The sequence below is a fragment of the Ictalurus punctatus genome, chromosome 11 (assembly GCF_001660625.3).
Source record: "Ictalurus punctatus breed USDA103 chromosome 11, Coco_2.0, whole genome shotgun sequence".
NCBI lineage: Eukaryota > Metazoa > Chordata > Actinopteri > Siluriformes > Ictaluridae > Ictalurus > Ictalurus punctatus.
The window spans coordinates 4,204,535-4,220,954 of record NC_030426.2 but is presented as its reverse complement, the minus strand read 5'-3'; the positions used below and the strand labels follow the sequence as shown (position 1 = coordinate 4,220,954).

The 16,420-nt window shown below is 37.9% G+C and overlaps 1 protein-coding gene across 5 annotated transcripts in view; it reads right to left on the bottom strand.

The window, feature by feature from the left end:
• Positions 1-16,420, bottom strand: part of frmd4ba (FERM domain containing 4Ba) — a 52,028-nt gene that overhangs the window by 21,957 nt on the left and 13,651 nt on the right. For all 5 annotated transcript variants that reach the window (XM_053683573.1, XM_053683576.1, XM_053683575.1 and 2 more), the window contains exons 2-7: positions 7,116-7,181; positions 6,425-6,519; positions 5,987-6,079; positions 5,617-5,701; positions 2,474-2,530; positions 1,998-2,020 (exon numbers count right to left, since the gene is read on the bottom strand). In XM_053683573.1, coding sequence (XP_053539548.1) covers positions 1,998-2,020; positions 2,474-2,530; positions 5,617-5,701; positions 5,987-6,079; positions 6,425-6,519; positions 7,116-7,181 — 419 coding nt within the window. The remainder of the gene's footprint in view (positions 1-1,997; positions 2,021-2,473; positions 2,531-5,616; positions 5,702-5,986; positions 6,080-6,424; positions 6,520-7,115; positions 7,182-16,420) is intronic.

The window sequence follows — 16,420 nt, the reverse complement described above, 5'->3', positions numbered from 1 at the left end:
TTAGTGTCATATTTATAGTTTGTTGAGAGCTATTCCTTAACAGCTTGTACGTCATATCACAGCTCCATATCTATAGTCAACTGGAAATGTAAAGGTCAGTGCTGTACGACAAGCACTTCAGCCAGAGTAAACGAGTCCAGTACTGAGCCTACAAACAGCTCTGCTTTCACTTCACACAACTAAGAGTGTACAAAGCTTTGTGTTCTGACAATGTGTCAGGGGACCATTGGAGGAACAGAAGCAAACAAACGGGTTTTGTCTTAACCTACACACTCGCCCACTTTATCGGTGTGATGTTTACAGATCATGCAACCTGGTACTGGTACCACAGAAGACCATCTTAACAAAGGGGATTATTATCATCATCATCATCATCATCATTATTATAAGGATTAATTATTTTATTATAACCGCCTATACGCAACTTAATGAATTGACTACAAACAGAGCTTGAACAGAGAAGATAAACTGTACACCATATTATGGGTAATAGAAAAGTACCTCCATTATCATTATGCCATAATCTATATAGCCTTTACAAACATCATTTTAAGTTGTTTCATCAGCCTCGTTATGCTTTCTGAACGTATTAATACGTGTAGTCAGCAGTGATTTAAGGCTTTTAATGCCAATCCGTATAGTCTAAAATCCAAGCCAAGAACACTGGAATATAATTCACTGGGGTTGCCGATATCTCTGTGTCACCTAGTACACCTGAAGTAATCATCAACTAACACGACTACCCCACGAGTAACATCAACCATAAACAATAACTAAAAACACCAGCCTCTCTGGTAGCGTTTTACATTTACAGCATGCATCTACGCTTGTTTAAGGAACAACACACTCATTTACAGTCGAGTTTTGGTTACAGTGAAAGGTTACAATTCCAGGCACTTCACTGAAATCTATCTTCTTAAACTCCATATCAGCCCTCACGTCACACGTAAAATGTGCACAATATGGTAATTCACATACTGCTCAAAAGAGGCAACTGTAGACTCTAAAAGGGACATTTTTCATTGCCTGCATAATATTTTGTGCAGGACAGCTCTTAAAGAGATTATAACATCAACCCATTCACCCGTAACACACAAGTGATGACAGCCATTTGATGACTCAAACCACAGATATTTTCCCAACACACCCATTCATGGATATTCACGGACCTGCAGGTACACTGTAACTAGGGCTGAGGCAATTTATCTATATGGTGGTATACTGTAATAGGTCCGTTAACTTTGTGTTACACTACACAGATAGAGATCATATCAGAACACACTTAGAAAGTGTTTCAAAACATGGAGGCCTATAATTCAAAGTACAAACCTGCAAAAAGTGCTATATCTTTACTCAAGGCTACGAGCAAACGTCGGTTTAAATGATAATCTATTGGTTTCATTAACTGAACAACTGAATAGCTACACAGAGACTTGACAGTTAGGGTGTTCTCACACCTAGTTCGTTTGAGCCCTCCAAACACTCTCAGAGTAGTTCAGCATGTATATGTGAACAAACCAAGTGATCCCCTCCTAAAATACCCACAAACGTGTATGGGTCGTGATATGTGAAAGCAATTTCGGGTGCAAGCTGGAGTCTGAGTTCTTATGACGTCGTGGTGTGAGCAAGAAAGGGTCTTGAGATCGCTTCATTCCTGAAGAGGATCAAAACAAACAAACCGGGTTCTCCTGTATCGCGAACACCAAAAGGACTGAGGTCACGTTCGGCTGCTTCACTTTAAGCGAACTGTGTTTGGATCTTTTAAAACGAACTACATGTGGAAAATCACCCATACAGAGCATACGAGAGTCCTCTTTAAAGTACGAACTGCAGGACCAAGACATGACCTACTCTTCAGTGATATTCGCCTGTATGGCTATAACCGCATACATTCAACACCATATCCTTCCCTTTTCCCTTTGCAAACACACAGATACACAATTACACTAAACTTTGATATTTTTCACAAGTAAGAGGAGCAAGACCAGGGTTTTTACCTTGTGTAGTCCCCTTCAGCCTCCTGGAAAACACAAACACACACCTGTGTTAGTGAACGCTGCACACTCCTTGTCTACAGTCACTCTTGGATGAACAAAAACACATGACGCATCTTGAACTCCGCGTCATTATGTGAACAGTGCACTACCACATGGTGTCTATCCACTGCAAACTCCATTACACAGTATTTTTATTGTGCTAGTATGGTGTGTAGTATAATCCTGCTGACTACCACACTTGTCATTGTGTTTAATGGGTTGTATAAGCGCACTGTCTTGCTATAAGAGCTAGCACTGAGTTACCCGTGTATGTGCATAATGACAATAAAATCCGAATTGGATTAAGTGATTAAAGCACATGATGCATCTTCATGCTCTGACTAAGAAGCTTAACTTCTCCCAGTCGTGCAAAACCTTCACTACACAGCGTGTTTATATGAGCAGGTCTGTCAAACAAGGCAACGGTAAACACTTACCTGCAACACGAACGCGGCTAACTTAAAAACATGTTCACTCTCCAATTCAATAGCTCCCTGGAGTAAAAAAAAACAACAACAACACAAACAGAACGAATGTACATTAAAAACAAAGAGATAACATTAAAAATATATATGCCGTTTAGAAGACTTGCAGCTGCGGTAGTTTTGAACTCTTTCAGTCCGTCCCCTCACAGGTTTCCACCAGGGAAAAACCATTCACCGCAAATAAACCAAAAAAAAACAGGAGGCATTGATGTTCCTTTGTTAAAACATTTAACGCTATCGTAATACTTTCAAAAAGTCATCATCACACAATAATAATAATACACACGTTGTCACAATTATATAGCATATTAAAGACAAAACACGTACAATTCTTTAATAAAGATAGTTTAAATCGTCGAGTTGGGCCCCTGCACTGAGTTGGTACAGTCTGCTGACAGGTTCAGCGGTTTTCAAGTTAGCGTTAAAAAAAAAACAAAAGTTAAAGATTCATAAAAGCATAAGAATGCTCATAAATTCGACAGTGGAAACGATTTATTTGATTTCTGTATTGTCAAAAGGTGATTATAAATAAATAAATAAATAAATAAATAAATAAAAATGGGATGAGCTCCAGACAGTTATTTTTATTTAAAAACAACAACACTGGAGACCTTTTTTTCAGTTCCCCATGTTGTCTAGGAGAAGAACTGGAGATAGGATATTCACAAGATACACGATAAAACACGCAGTGCTCTTTGTTCAGTTCTTCATATATTAAATAACACATGATTGACTATGGACTTAAATACGGAGTTAAAACATGGACATGTTCGAACTCAAGGGTCTTGGTGTCTTAGAGTTGATCAGTGGAGATATGAATGAACAGCCACATGATCACTGTACTGTAATCAAACGAGTCAGGTGAGAAGTAACACTGCCTTATCCAAAGGAAAATCATATCTGATGGAAATATGAATTGCCCCCCCCCCCCCCCCCAATTTTGTGGAATAAGCTCTTGTATCATTATGTATCATAACTAATATAATTTGTAATGGTTTTAATGGTTATAATGGGAATTGTATTGGTTTTAATGGAAACTCTACTGGTAATTTGCTGCCTTCTATTGGTGGCATGTTATTTTTAGTGGATACCATTAAGTACCAGTGGTAATGGTTTGTAATGGTATTTGTAGTGAAAATCATTATAATTTATAATGTAATGGTTTCTATTGAGGTCCCCCCCCCCCCCCCCCGGGTTCATTTCAAGTGCTAAAAGAACTGTCCCAGAATACCTGAAACATGAAGAAAAAAACAAAACAACAAAAAAACAATCTAATATTTATTTTATTCAACAAATTTTATTCTAACAAGGCACAGATGTAAAGCTTATATCTTATCAGCTTATTATATCTTATATGTTATCACTGATCATACCTTACTTTTAGTCTCGGAAACTTCCTTTCTGTGTCTTGCCCTGCGCAATGTGATGTCATGTGATTTTTGTCAAGGCTGCATCCATACTAAGGCTTAGTATTACCAATGTTTACTCTCATAACACCAAGGAATAAATGCACAAATGACTAGGTGTCCCACATTACCCAAGTTCATCTTCTTTATAACGTGGCCATGCATGTGTAATACAAACTGGTTAAACCAGCAAAGCCAAACTGCATCACTGTCAGAATCTAACAAGTGATGTTTCATTACAATAAAAAAGACAGAAAAATATAAGACAGGGAAAATACACCAACTGAGCACTTTATTAGGAACACCTGTACCTGTGTTCGAGTATTTCTATATTCTATCACCTGGGATTTTCTCTAGAGTTTACTCAGAATGATGCAATAAAGAAAAAAACATCCAGTGAGCAGCAGTTCTGTGGATGCTGATGAGAGGTCAACAGAAAATGGCCAGAAAGGCTACAGTAATTCAGATATCCACTCTGTACAATTGTGTTGAGCAGAAAAGCATCTCAGAGTGCACAATACTTCGTACCTTGAGGCGGATGGGCTACAACAGGAGAAGACCATGTTCCACTTCTGTCAGCCAAGAACAGAAAGCTGAGGCTGCAGTGGGCACAGGCTCTCATTTTGTGTGTGTGTGTGTGTGTGTGTGTGTGTGTGTGTGTGTGTGTGTGTGTGTACAAGTGCAAGAGAGATAGACAGAGAATGGCTAGCCAGTTCTCCTCACAGTTATTGGTATTGCACTGCTGCACTCCCCTTTTTTAATTAACATACTTCTGGCCTGTCCCATGTCTGTGTGTTTGTATGTGTGTGGTCCAAGCTTCAGATTACTGAAGACCTTTTATTCATTTTATTCCCTCCTTCTGCTCCCACTGTTATTACAGAGGCACACTAAAAATCCATGTAGTCAAGAGATATTTTTGGAGGATTACAGAATCAGTTGATACTTTGTACTAGAGTTGAATGCTGGCATTGTTTAACAAGAGGCAATGTGGCATCGGGCACTAAAACTAGAAGCTGAATGAAGATTAAAATTTCAGAGGGTCTTAGAGCAAATCAGAAATGCTTTCTTTACTGGTACATGTCTGAAGTTAAGCTACTGTTGCTTTGTACAGTAACAGAAGAAGCTGTTTTATGCTGTAAATGTCTATCACGGACGACTTACTGGGATTCTTTTACCTGTTGCTCCCTTGTTGTTCTATGCGTGTATGTATTACTTTCTTTTTCTTTTCATTATTAAAATTGGTCTTTTTTCACTGCTAAGACTGTCATTTATAGTTCGACCAACTACTTCCAGCCCTCATGTTTAATTGTGGTTTGGTGTGTGTGTGTGTGTGTGTGTGTGTGTTCAGGCATGTGTTTATGTGTGTGCATCTTTCTATACTCTTCCAGTCTTGCCATTTGGTGGGAATTCATTCTTTCACTCATTCTTGTGTCACTGCAGGGTCTTTTAACAGCTCTGCATTTGCACTGTATTCTTCCTTCTTCCTAAATCACTTTGGATAAATTTATTTGGCATCTGCCAAATGAAGAAATAATCTCTCTAACACAAAACTGTACAAAAGTGCCAAAAAAACAACAACTGAGAATCAAAAAAATACAATGAATTAAAACTAATAAATGTTTAGTCAGTTTAGTATAGTACAATATTTTTTAAACTGAGGTAAACACTTATGAAGCATGATGCACTCACATTGTAGACAGAAGACTTTGCATTCCAGTAAAACAGCTCCACTGTGGTTGTATGTTTCAAAAATGTGATACTCTCAACGTAAAACCTGTCAGAGAACACATGGCAGTTTAATTTGTGGATGTTTGGTCAGATACATATCCACACTTCCAGTTTGATTAAATTCTCCTATAGCATGAATATTACATCAGTAAAATATATTACTCCTATAACTGCTTGTTTGTTTGTTTGTTTTTTTAAATAAACAAAGTATACATTATTGTATATGAATTTGGAAACACTTTTTCTGTTTGTTGCACAATAGCGCCCTCTAGTAGACGTGTCTTGTCCTACTGCACATGTCTGTGAGAGATGTTTAAATGTCTACACTCACCTCACTTGGAATTTGAGCTCGAGTGGTCCAGTCTTTTTGGAAAAGTTGTGCTCCAGTACTCTCCGATTCAGCTGCAGCCAGCTAGTTTGACCACTAATAAAAAAAATGATTTATTCATTATACATCACACACAAAGCATTGCAGTAGATCATTACAACTTGCATGCATACAGCTTTGCTGAGCTCTAATTGACTGCATGGACATTCTCACTCATTTAGGCTGGTTAATCATTAATCTTTTATGCCTGGTATAATCTGTCCTGCTGTTGTTCTTCCTGTGTTCATAATATTATATCACAATTACAGTCACAGAAGACATTTACAGACAGATAGATTGATGAACTCAAGTTACTTTGAGTTTTAAACCAAAATATGTTAGTATTAACCTGCCACGTAACATATTCACATAATAACTATTTCATGCAGTGAGCACACTTACTTCGTGTCAGTGTAAGAAATTCCAAAATACTCCTTCTCTTTCAGGCTGAAATGGGACGAAACCATGTCCAAGAGATCACTAGACAGCAGTTTCGGCTGAGAAAAAAAAAGGAAAAACAGGCTGCTGCTAATAATATTTTGTGATGAACAAACCGAGTTTCCACTACACCGCCCGCCCCCCCACCCCCAACAGTCCCATGATCGTTTTTAATTTATTTTTTTTGAAAAACTTTTAACAGTGTGCTTTTGAAAGTCTTAGTAGTATTGCACAGTGGTTTTCAAAGTGGGGGCTGCGGCCCCCTTGGGGTCCACCAGGGGGCGCCCGGGGGCCTCAACAATTTTGTATGAAAAATAAATAAATACATGATTTTCTCTTTCTCACTCTCAGACAACCACACACACACACACACACACACACACACACACACACACACACACACAATCAATTCCAAATCTAATCTAATGTAATTATGCAAGATGTAATTATAAAAAGGGGGGGGGGGGGGGTATATTCAGAAGTCTGAATTTTTAATGTGTTTTAAAGACATCTTGGAAAAGGGGGGCCCTCGGTCAAATGTTAATGCCCTATGGGGGGCCTTGCCCTGGAAAAGTTTGGGAACCACTGGTATAGCACAAACACTCATACACAATGTACACTTGTAAAACCTCGGAAACAGGTTTTAAAGCCTCACCTGGACCAGCAGTTCCAGCTGTCTGTCATCCAGCAGAAGCACCTGACACTGCCGACCTTCCGACATCTAAAAAAATAAAAAGAACAGACAATGTTTTGACCAATAGAAAGGTATGATGGCATTTAATGTTGATGGCATTTAATACAAGTTTATCTCTGTATGTGGTCTTTGAGCACAAATCTGAGATGGAACAGAAAGCCATAAAATAGGCACAAACTAGATTTCTAATTTCAAACTATTCTAATAATTTCAGGATGTTGTGAAGGCAACCTTGTCCGAATGTTGTCTTTCAGAACATCTAGTGTGTGGCTATATTAGACTGAGGCTCCACTGGTGTGACCTTACTTTTGACTGAATGTTTTTTTTTATATAAAATGGTTATTAATACTCCAGGATACATAATAGAGGAGATCAAGCCAAGTCAATTTGTACTGCTATCCCATGTGCACAAGAAGAGTGCGACAAAATGCAGCCAAGACCATGAAAGAACATATAAGGCATAAGGGACAAATATTGTGACAGTATACGAGAAGAATAAGTACAAAAGTCAAATAATAAACACAGTACTATGTGTGTAACACACACACACACACACACACACACACACATTGTATGTATATATATATATACAGTGTCCTCCACTAATATTGGCACCCTTGGTAAATATGAACAATTATTTAACCTTTTGATCTTTTGTTCAAAAAGTAAAATATATATGGATCTCTCATGAAATCAAACAATTGCTAACAAAACACAGGTTTATCCAAAAAAAAATGTTTGTTAAATATATGTGTGCAACAATTATTGGCACCCTTTTAGTCAATACTTTGTGCTACCTCCCTTTGCCAAGATAACAGCTGAGTCTTCTCCTATAACGCCTGATGAGGTTGGAGAATACATGGTGAGGGATCTGAGACCATTACTCCGTACAGAATCTCTCCAGATCCTTCACATTTCAAGGTCCACGCTGGTGGACTCTCCTCTTCAGTTCACCCCACAGGTTTTCTATGGGGTTCAGGTCAGTAAGCCACCTTGATTTTGTGGTCAGTAAGCCATTTTGATATTTGATGGAGTCCATGATGTCATGTATCCTAATAAAATGTCCAGGTCCTCTGGCAGAAAAACAGCCCCAAAACATTAAAGATCCACCTCCATATTTAACCGTGGGAATGAGGTACTTTTCCATATGACTACCTCTCTGTGTACCAAAACCACCTCTGGTGTTTATTACCAAAAAGCTCTATTCTGGTTTCATCTGACCATAGACCCCGATCCCATTTGAAGTTCCAGTAGTGTCTGCACACTGAAGACGCTCGAGTTTGTTTTTGGATGAGAGTAGAGGCCTTTTTCTTGGAACCCTTCCAAACAACTTGTGGTGATGTCGGTGACTTTGGATTGTAGTTTTGGAGACTTTCTGACCCCAAGACACAACTAACTTCTGCAGTTCTCCAGCTGTGATCCTTGGAGATTTTTTCTCCACTCGAACCGTCCTCTTCACAGTGCGTTGAGACGATACAGACACGCGTCCAATTCCAGGTTGATTCATAACATTTCCAGTCGACTGGAACTTCTTAATTATTGCCCTGATGGTGGACATGGGCATTTTCAATACCTGTGCTATTTTCTTATAGACACTTTTGACACACATCACAGCTATATTCCTTGCTCTTACCCATGGTTATGAATGACTAAGGGAATTTGGCCTATGTGTTACCTCATATTTATACAGCTGTGAAATAGGGAGTCATGGTTGAACAATTTCCTGTTCCTAGTCACTCATCTGTACTAAAATTTTTTGAAATACCATTGGGAATATGCTTTACTTAAATATATAAATATATATATTTATTTATTTATTTATTATATAAGCATGGTGCAAGCATATATAAGCAGTCAAGCATGGTGGTGGAAGTGTGATGTGTGGGGATGCTTTGCTGCTTCAGGACCTGGGCAACTTGCTATAATTGAGGGAAACATGGATTCTGCTCTCTACCAGAAAATCCTAAAGGAAGAATGTCTGGTCTTCAGTTCGTGAGTTGAAACTGAAGCACAACTGGATCATGCTGCAAGACAATGATCCAAAGCATAGGAGTAAGTCCACCTCTGAATCTTTCAAAAAAATAAATAAATAAATAATAATAATAAAAAATAAAACTAAAAGTTGTGGAGTGGCCTAGTCAAAGTCCTGCCTTGAACCAATCGTGTGGCAGGACCTTAAACAGACAGTTCATGCTCAAAAACGCCCCAATGTGGCTGAACTAAAACAGTTCTGCAAAGAAGAGTGGGCCAGAATTCCCCCACAGCACTGTGAAAGATGGAAAGGTTTGGTTGCAGTTATTGCTGGCACGAGTAGATTTTACGTTTATGGGGGCAATCAGTTTTTCACATTGGTGATAACTTTTGTTGCCTCAATAAATAAAAAAAGAAGAAGAACTGTATTGTGTTTACTCAGGTTGCCTTTCTTTTATGCTGTATTTTGTTTGAAAATCTAAAACTATATTTCGTATGAGACGTACACAAAAACAGAAGAAATCAGCAAATACGTTTTTTACAGCACTGTAAATGTAAATTTGAAAAGGAACGACACGGTTACATCGTTAAAATGAGCTCCAGCCAAATACACAGGTATTAGAATGGTACAGCACACTTGCCATGAGGTTTATTCAAATACTATTTCCACCCATTTATCACACCACCTTTTCAGTGATACAACTTTTCCCACCTTAAGCAAATGTATTTTTCCATGATATCTTTAGTCATTATTTTGGCAATTTCATTTAATTTTTATAATGTGCCAATTAAAAAAATGCAAGTGAATGGAGACCCCATTATAAAAACCATTGCTGAAAATGTTACAGTAGCGTTATTCATATATACACAGATATGCAGTCCTATTAAATGAATAAGTCTGCTTTATAAAATCCAGCTCTGTGAATAACACAACATAAAATAACATAACATAACATAACATAACATTACATAACATAACATAAGACCAAGCCTTACAACTGCCTAGAAATTAAGGCTACAGCAAACACGATATTGCACCAGATCATTGAGTACCAAGAAACTTACTCCCCCCTGATGGAAAATCTGTACACCTACCCATACACACCCACACCCACAATACACACACCCAGAACAACGTACAGCCGCAACAAGGGCTGGAATAAATTACGTTGGTGTAAACTTGACTTTGCAAGAACTCATTTTCCTCTTTAAAAGAATACCACTGAAATGTCTGAATTGTCCACTTGTGATGATTTTTCTCTTACACAAATCCTGGAGACGTTTTGCAGTCAAAGACTTGAAGACGTTAGCCAATCTGTTTGACAGACCCAGATTGTTTGTTTGTCTGAATGTCTCCTTCATATGGCTTTTTAGCAAATTGGGTAATCAGTACTAACAAGCTGGTTGCAATGTCTTTCGTGAACTTTGTTCAAGAAATGAATAAAAATTTCCTGAGCTCAGTGGATCAATATATAGAAACTTTGTGCGTTCTGTTAATTAACAGGCACTGCCAAGATGCACATCCAGTTAAGAGAGGCCAACTTTAACGAACGTTAACCCACACTGTCAAAGAAACTGATTTAGTGCAAAGGTATCTTAGAGCTTAGTGATGATGGCTGCTTTGCTATTAGTGCAAATGTTTTAATATGCTGCCAACATATGAAACTAATTTCATATTATATTGCTTTTGTATTACGGTATGCTCAGTTCTTATAAACATGACCATTATTGTGCTTAATCCATCTTAATCAAAAGAATTATTGTGCTGATAATTACATAAGCTCCATTGTCCAAGCAGGAATTACTCACTATAGTAACCCCTTAAGGGACTTTATACAATCCTGAATTGAACAACTTTATCAAAGCTGCATTGTCATGGGAAAATCACACTGAATCATACAACACACTCAAAACACAATAGCATGCTTATAAAACACACAACTTTACAAGGACAGATTTGGTCTATCTTATTATGATGTTTCTGATCATGGAATAAGAAATAAAAACATGACCAGGCATGCTATTATAGGAAAATAATCAATCAACAACAGGGTGGTGTGATGCCGCCCCACCACAACAAAAAATTATTTTCCAGTCACAGCCCACAACAAAGCGTCATAAAATGTTATCTTTTCAGCCTCATTCTCATGTGTGTGTGTGTGTGTGTGTGTGTGTGTGTGTGTGTGTGTGTGTGTGTGTGTGTGTATATATATATATATATATATATATATATATATATATATATATATATATATATATATATATATATATATATATATATAGATAGATAGATAGATAGATATACATACACACATACATACATGCACACACACACACTAACATATACATACACTGCACATGTACAAGTCAACAGTAGTGGTGTCTTTAAGCAACTTCATCATATGAAGTAGAGCTCTATCTGAAACCACAGCTGGTTCTGCTACTGTCATTTTACTTCTAATCTGTCTTTTCTAACTAATAAAAATTTAATGCTACATTGCTTTTTTGGAATTTCAGGGACTTTTAGCTACTAACGAGTTGCTCCACAAAAAAACTTGGCACTTGTATGACATTTGGTCATTTTAATAATCATGACAAGAAATTATAGCATTCAACAACGTCATTAAATGAAGATAATGCATCAGTGTAGATGGAGAAATTTTACCTTGACTGAAAGACAATTTTTTTTTTGTAGTCCTAGCAGTATTCGTATTATGTAAGCTCAGTGTGGCCCAACACACACTACCCCCACTCTATTGTGAGTGATCCACCACTCACACTTATCCTTCACGGATAAATGCCTGTTTGGCCACTATGAATCTGTATGTATTCACTCAGCACAGCAGCTTCATTGTGCTTTTGTCTATCTGTCTATGAGGCAGTGGCTCTGCCTGGTTCAGAGTGGTTTTTGCATCACCAGGGATCACCATATCACAAGGAGAAAGCTATATCCACTTGTTGTTCAGTCGCAAACCCAGATACACGTAGAATATTCTCTTAATTGTTAATTGTATACAGTTCTACAGCAATCCATTGTTTTTAGTGTGTATGTGTTGGAGGGGGGGGGGGGGGGGGGATGTCCCATGGTAGAAACAGGAAGGGGTCATGTGATGTGCACCGATTATGACACAGGGGTCAGTATACCCTGAGGCCCAGTCTCAGGGATAGAGACTTCAAACAAAGCCTCCTCACAAGTATCCTCACCCCAAAAAGCAAAAAGTTTAGCTTCCTTCTGGAAAAAGGCCTAACTAGCTCAGCCATACTTTACTCCTTTTCTTTAGTAAGGCAACAATGCAGTGTCAGTGACCTGAAAATTCTTAAATCTCTCCTGATAATAGGAACAAAAAGGCCAGCTACTTCTCCAGCTCTACACTAAACACACAAATAGCCACCACTGGAGTCATCACGGAACAAATAAAACTGACTGGCAGTGACTCAGATCTACCAGCTCCAAAAACTACTATAAAGGTCTGATGCCAAACGCAACATCTGGAGAGGCAATTGTCTGGACATAAGAACATCCAACGCAAAGTGAAAACTGTGAAGACGAGAAGACACTGGATTACTGTGCAGTAAAATGTGTTCACAGAGAAATAGAGAAAATGTAGGTTTTGAAATAACTATTCACGACAAGAGAAGTATTATTTAGTCATTTTAACAAACTGATCTAAAAACTGACTTATTAATTCTCCCTGACATGAGTTTAAATATTCATCTGCACTATTGACTATACAGTTGTCCAGACCTTATGGCCAAATTTTGATTCATCCAGCAAACCAAAGACTAAAGAAAAAACAGGGAAATTATCAGACTCCTCACATTATCTGTGCGATTCACAAAACTGCCCTAACTTCCTTTAGACATAATGTTCTAAAAATGACATTTTGTTTAAAAAAAAAAAAAAAAAAAAAAAAAAAACCCTTCTTTGGGAAATGCAAATTAGTGAGTGGCATCATTCAAATCATTGAAACTGACATGGATATCATGGAAATTACTTTTCTCTCCACAGAAGCTCTGGGGACCATGACGGACAGATCTAGAGCATCCTCGATCACCACTAATACACCAGTAACACTGACCGCCCCCCACCCCCCACCCCCACTCCCTGCACGCACACTGAAATGAAGTACATTAACTTACAGCCGATGCAATGCTGATGATGCTGTAAATGATGACGATGCAGTTCAGCTCAAAATTTCCCTGTGAAATACTTACACTCAATATCACAACACACATAGTTCACTAGAATTCCAGACCTGCCACAAGCCATTCTGCAAAGGGAATCATACTTTGGAAATCAAGCTGAAATCCAGTATTTTAAAGATGATGAATAATCTATGAGGTATGCAGAGCTGTCTAAATCACAAATTTTGACTATCATGATTCTGAAGCTGCTGTTGAAAGCGTAGCTCGTTACGGTCATACCTGATAAACATCTCCGATATGCCACCATGATTGGATCAACCTCCTACATGGCACCAGTCCATCACTGTAGCATCTCCTCAGCATCTGCTCAGCAACAGTCCATACTAACTGACTCCCAGAAGCCAGCATGTCTTCCATGCCACACAAGAAGCCCAGAGACATGGTTTTCTGGAGGAAACACTAAGAAGCTATACTCCTGCAGGAATTCTTCCAACCTAACTGTAACCCAAAAAAAGGTTTGGGTTGGGTCTAGATACTAGTAGCTGGGCTCAATGCTGCATACACAAGCTCAAATCCAAGACTTTCCCCCTTTGGAGCAGAGAGCTGAAGGGCAGGCCCCAGAGCTTACCCGTTCTGCCCACTTTACAAACACAGACACACACGCACACAAAAACATACACATACGGACTCAAAGTATATACACACAAACACACACACACACACAAGCAGACACAATGACTGCCCCAGTCTTTCCGCTTTGTCCACATAAACAGGCATTGTGGTTTCTTACTCTGTTATTTTCATGTCTTTCCAAAGCCTATCACTCAAACACTGCACTATGGCCAGACATTAAGTAAAGATGTACGTAGCTGTTTTTGTGCTTACACCGATTAGCAGATAATGGTGTAAACTGATGAGTCTAATAGCTGCAGTTTATCCAGGCCTTTTAAAAACATGTTGATCTCACTCCATATGTAAAAATGGCTCCTTATGTTTCTATGCAGTGGTGTTATTAGAAGTTTTAGTGCTGAGCAAATGGGCCTACTTAGGAGATACTTTACGTTTTGATGATACTTTATATTGGTTCCTGAGCTTCCACAGAGTGTCATTTCCTGCAGGCATCAGACAACTCCACCCGGTATATTCCAAAGGAAATCCTTTTAAAAATAACCTTTATTTCGTCTATCCGTAACACGAGGGTGGCACTAGCACAACATGGTCCTGTCTACACTTTGACTTCGGAAAATATTGTACAAGGAACGGGACAACGGGACAGCATATTTGAATATGTGGATAGTCCTATATGGAAACTCATTATTATTATATATATATATATATATATATATATATATATATATATATATATATATATATATATATATATATATATACATATACATATACATTTTTTTTTTTTTTCGAGGACTCCTATTTACAAAAGACTCATACTGGACAACCTTTCAATACACTACACAGTCTGATTAGAATTTCTATATACACTACACAGTATGATTTGACGTTATGCAGTACTATGCAAAAGTTTTAAGCCCATGCGTAGAAATGCTGTAGAGCAAAGATGCTTTAAAATAATGAAATTAAATGTTTCTACATTTTAATAAAAAATACTGTAAAGAGCAGTAAACAGTAGTAAATGAAGGAAACTCAATATTTGGTGTGACAAAAAAATAAAAATAGTAGCCTATAAGGAAATGAGCTGTAAGTTTTACTGAGCATTTGCAGAACCAGCCACGGTTCTTCTGGAGACTTTGACTGTCGCACGTGCTTCTTATTTTTGCAGCGAAACCCAGCAATCTTCATTATGTTTTTTTAATCTGAAAAGTGTCTCTTACGTAATATGCTGCTTTCTTTAATGACACACAAAATTTTCCTGTAACATTTAATTCTGTGCTAGAAAACTAATGTTTGGGAATTTTAAATATTTTTTTGTACTGACTCGATAATGTAGAAGTCATAAAATAAAAATATACATTGTACAGACATTGTACGGTATTATTTGACTTTATAGTATACAGTTGTAGAAGAATAATGATTTATAATCCCACTGTCCGGTGTAGCCAAGGGTCCCCTTTCCTCTCAAAGTTTCTTGCGCATGTTGTCTCAGGGAGTTTGATAGTCTCCTCTGGCTTGCACATTAGGGATCTAAAAAGCTGTATGTAAAAAAGGACTACAGAAATAAAACTGAAATTGAATTGAACTGAGTAATTCAAATCAGATCAAGGAATTGGGAACTTAATGGGAAGATAAACTTGCATTTGAAATAAATATTCTTTACGGTGATTAGCATTTCATAAAACATTTCACAAATTTGTTATAGATCTTTCCTCTATGTGTGTGCTCAAAGTCTTGATACTCGCCTCAGATGAAATTATGCACAATCTCACATCTGTCATGTGCTGCAGTTGGAAACCCATCACCCCCAGTTTGTTTGTGAGAAATCGGTCTCCCAGAACACACCGAGATGATGTTAGGGATAAGAAACTAAAGTAGACATGTGCATGTGCTCTGCTGTGTAGCTCCTGATTCATATGTTTGGGTGAAATAAAAAGAACAGATCGTCGTAGAAGTAAAAACAGTGTGTCTGAAAGGGAAGAACAATCAAGCATCCGCTATAATATTCACCATCCATGCTGGCTAAATCAGAGCACTGCTCAGACTGCTTTATGAAACCAGGCCAATCAATATAAAAGAACTGCAGCAACAGCTTTAATTTGATTTGCCCCAAATTGGATAATAACCCAGCATCCACCACCATCACACAGCCCAAGCTGGGTATAACATTTATATAAAAGGGTTTCATAAGGGTAGACTTCATTCACTTCTAACTTTGCAAATTAAGAATGAAAACATTTCGGTCATTTCATTAACAGCATTTTAATTCGTACTACTTTGATATCACAACGGCACTACTGGAATGGAAGTGCTTTAAATTGACAGACAAACATAAACACAACAAAAGTTACTTAAAAGCATGTTGTATCTTATGTATCTCAATACACGGTTTCACGCAGATCATTTCATTCAGTGAAATGCTAATTTATTAATGACATCTATGGCATTTGTGGCTCTGGTCTAATAATCAGAACGTTGTTAGCTTAAATCCCACCACCTCCAAAGCTGTCGCTGTTGAG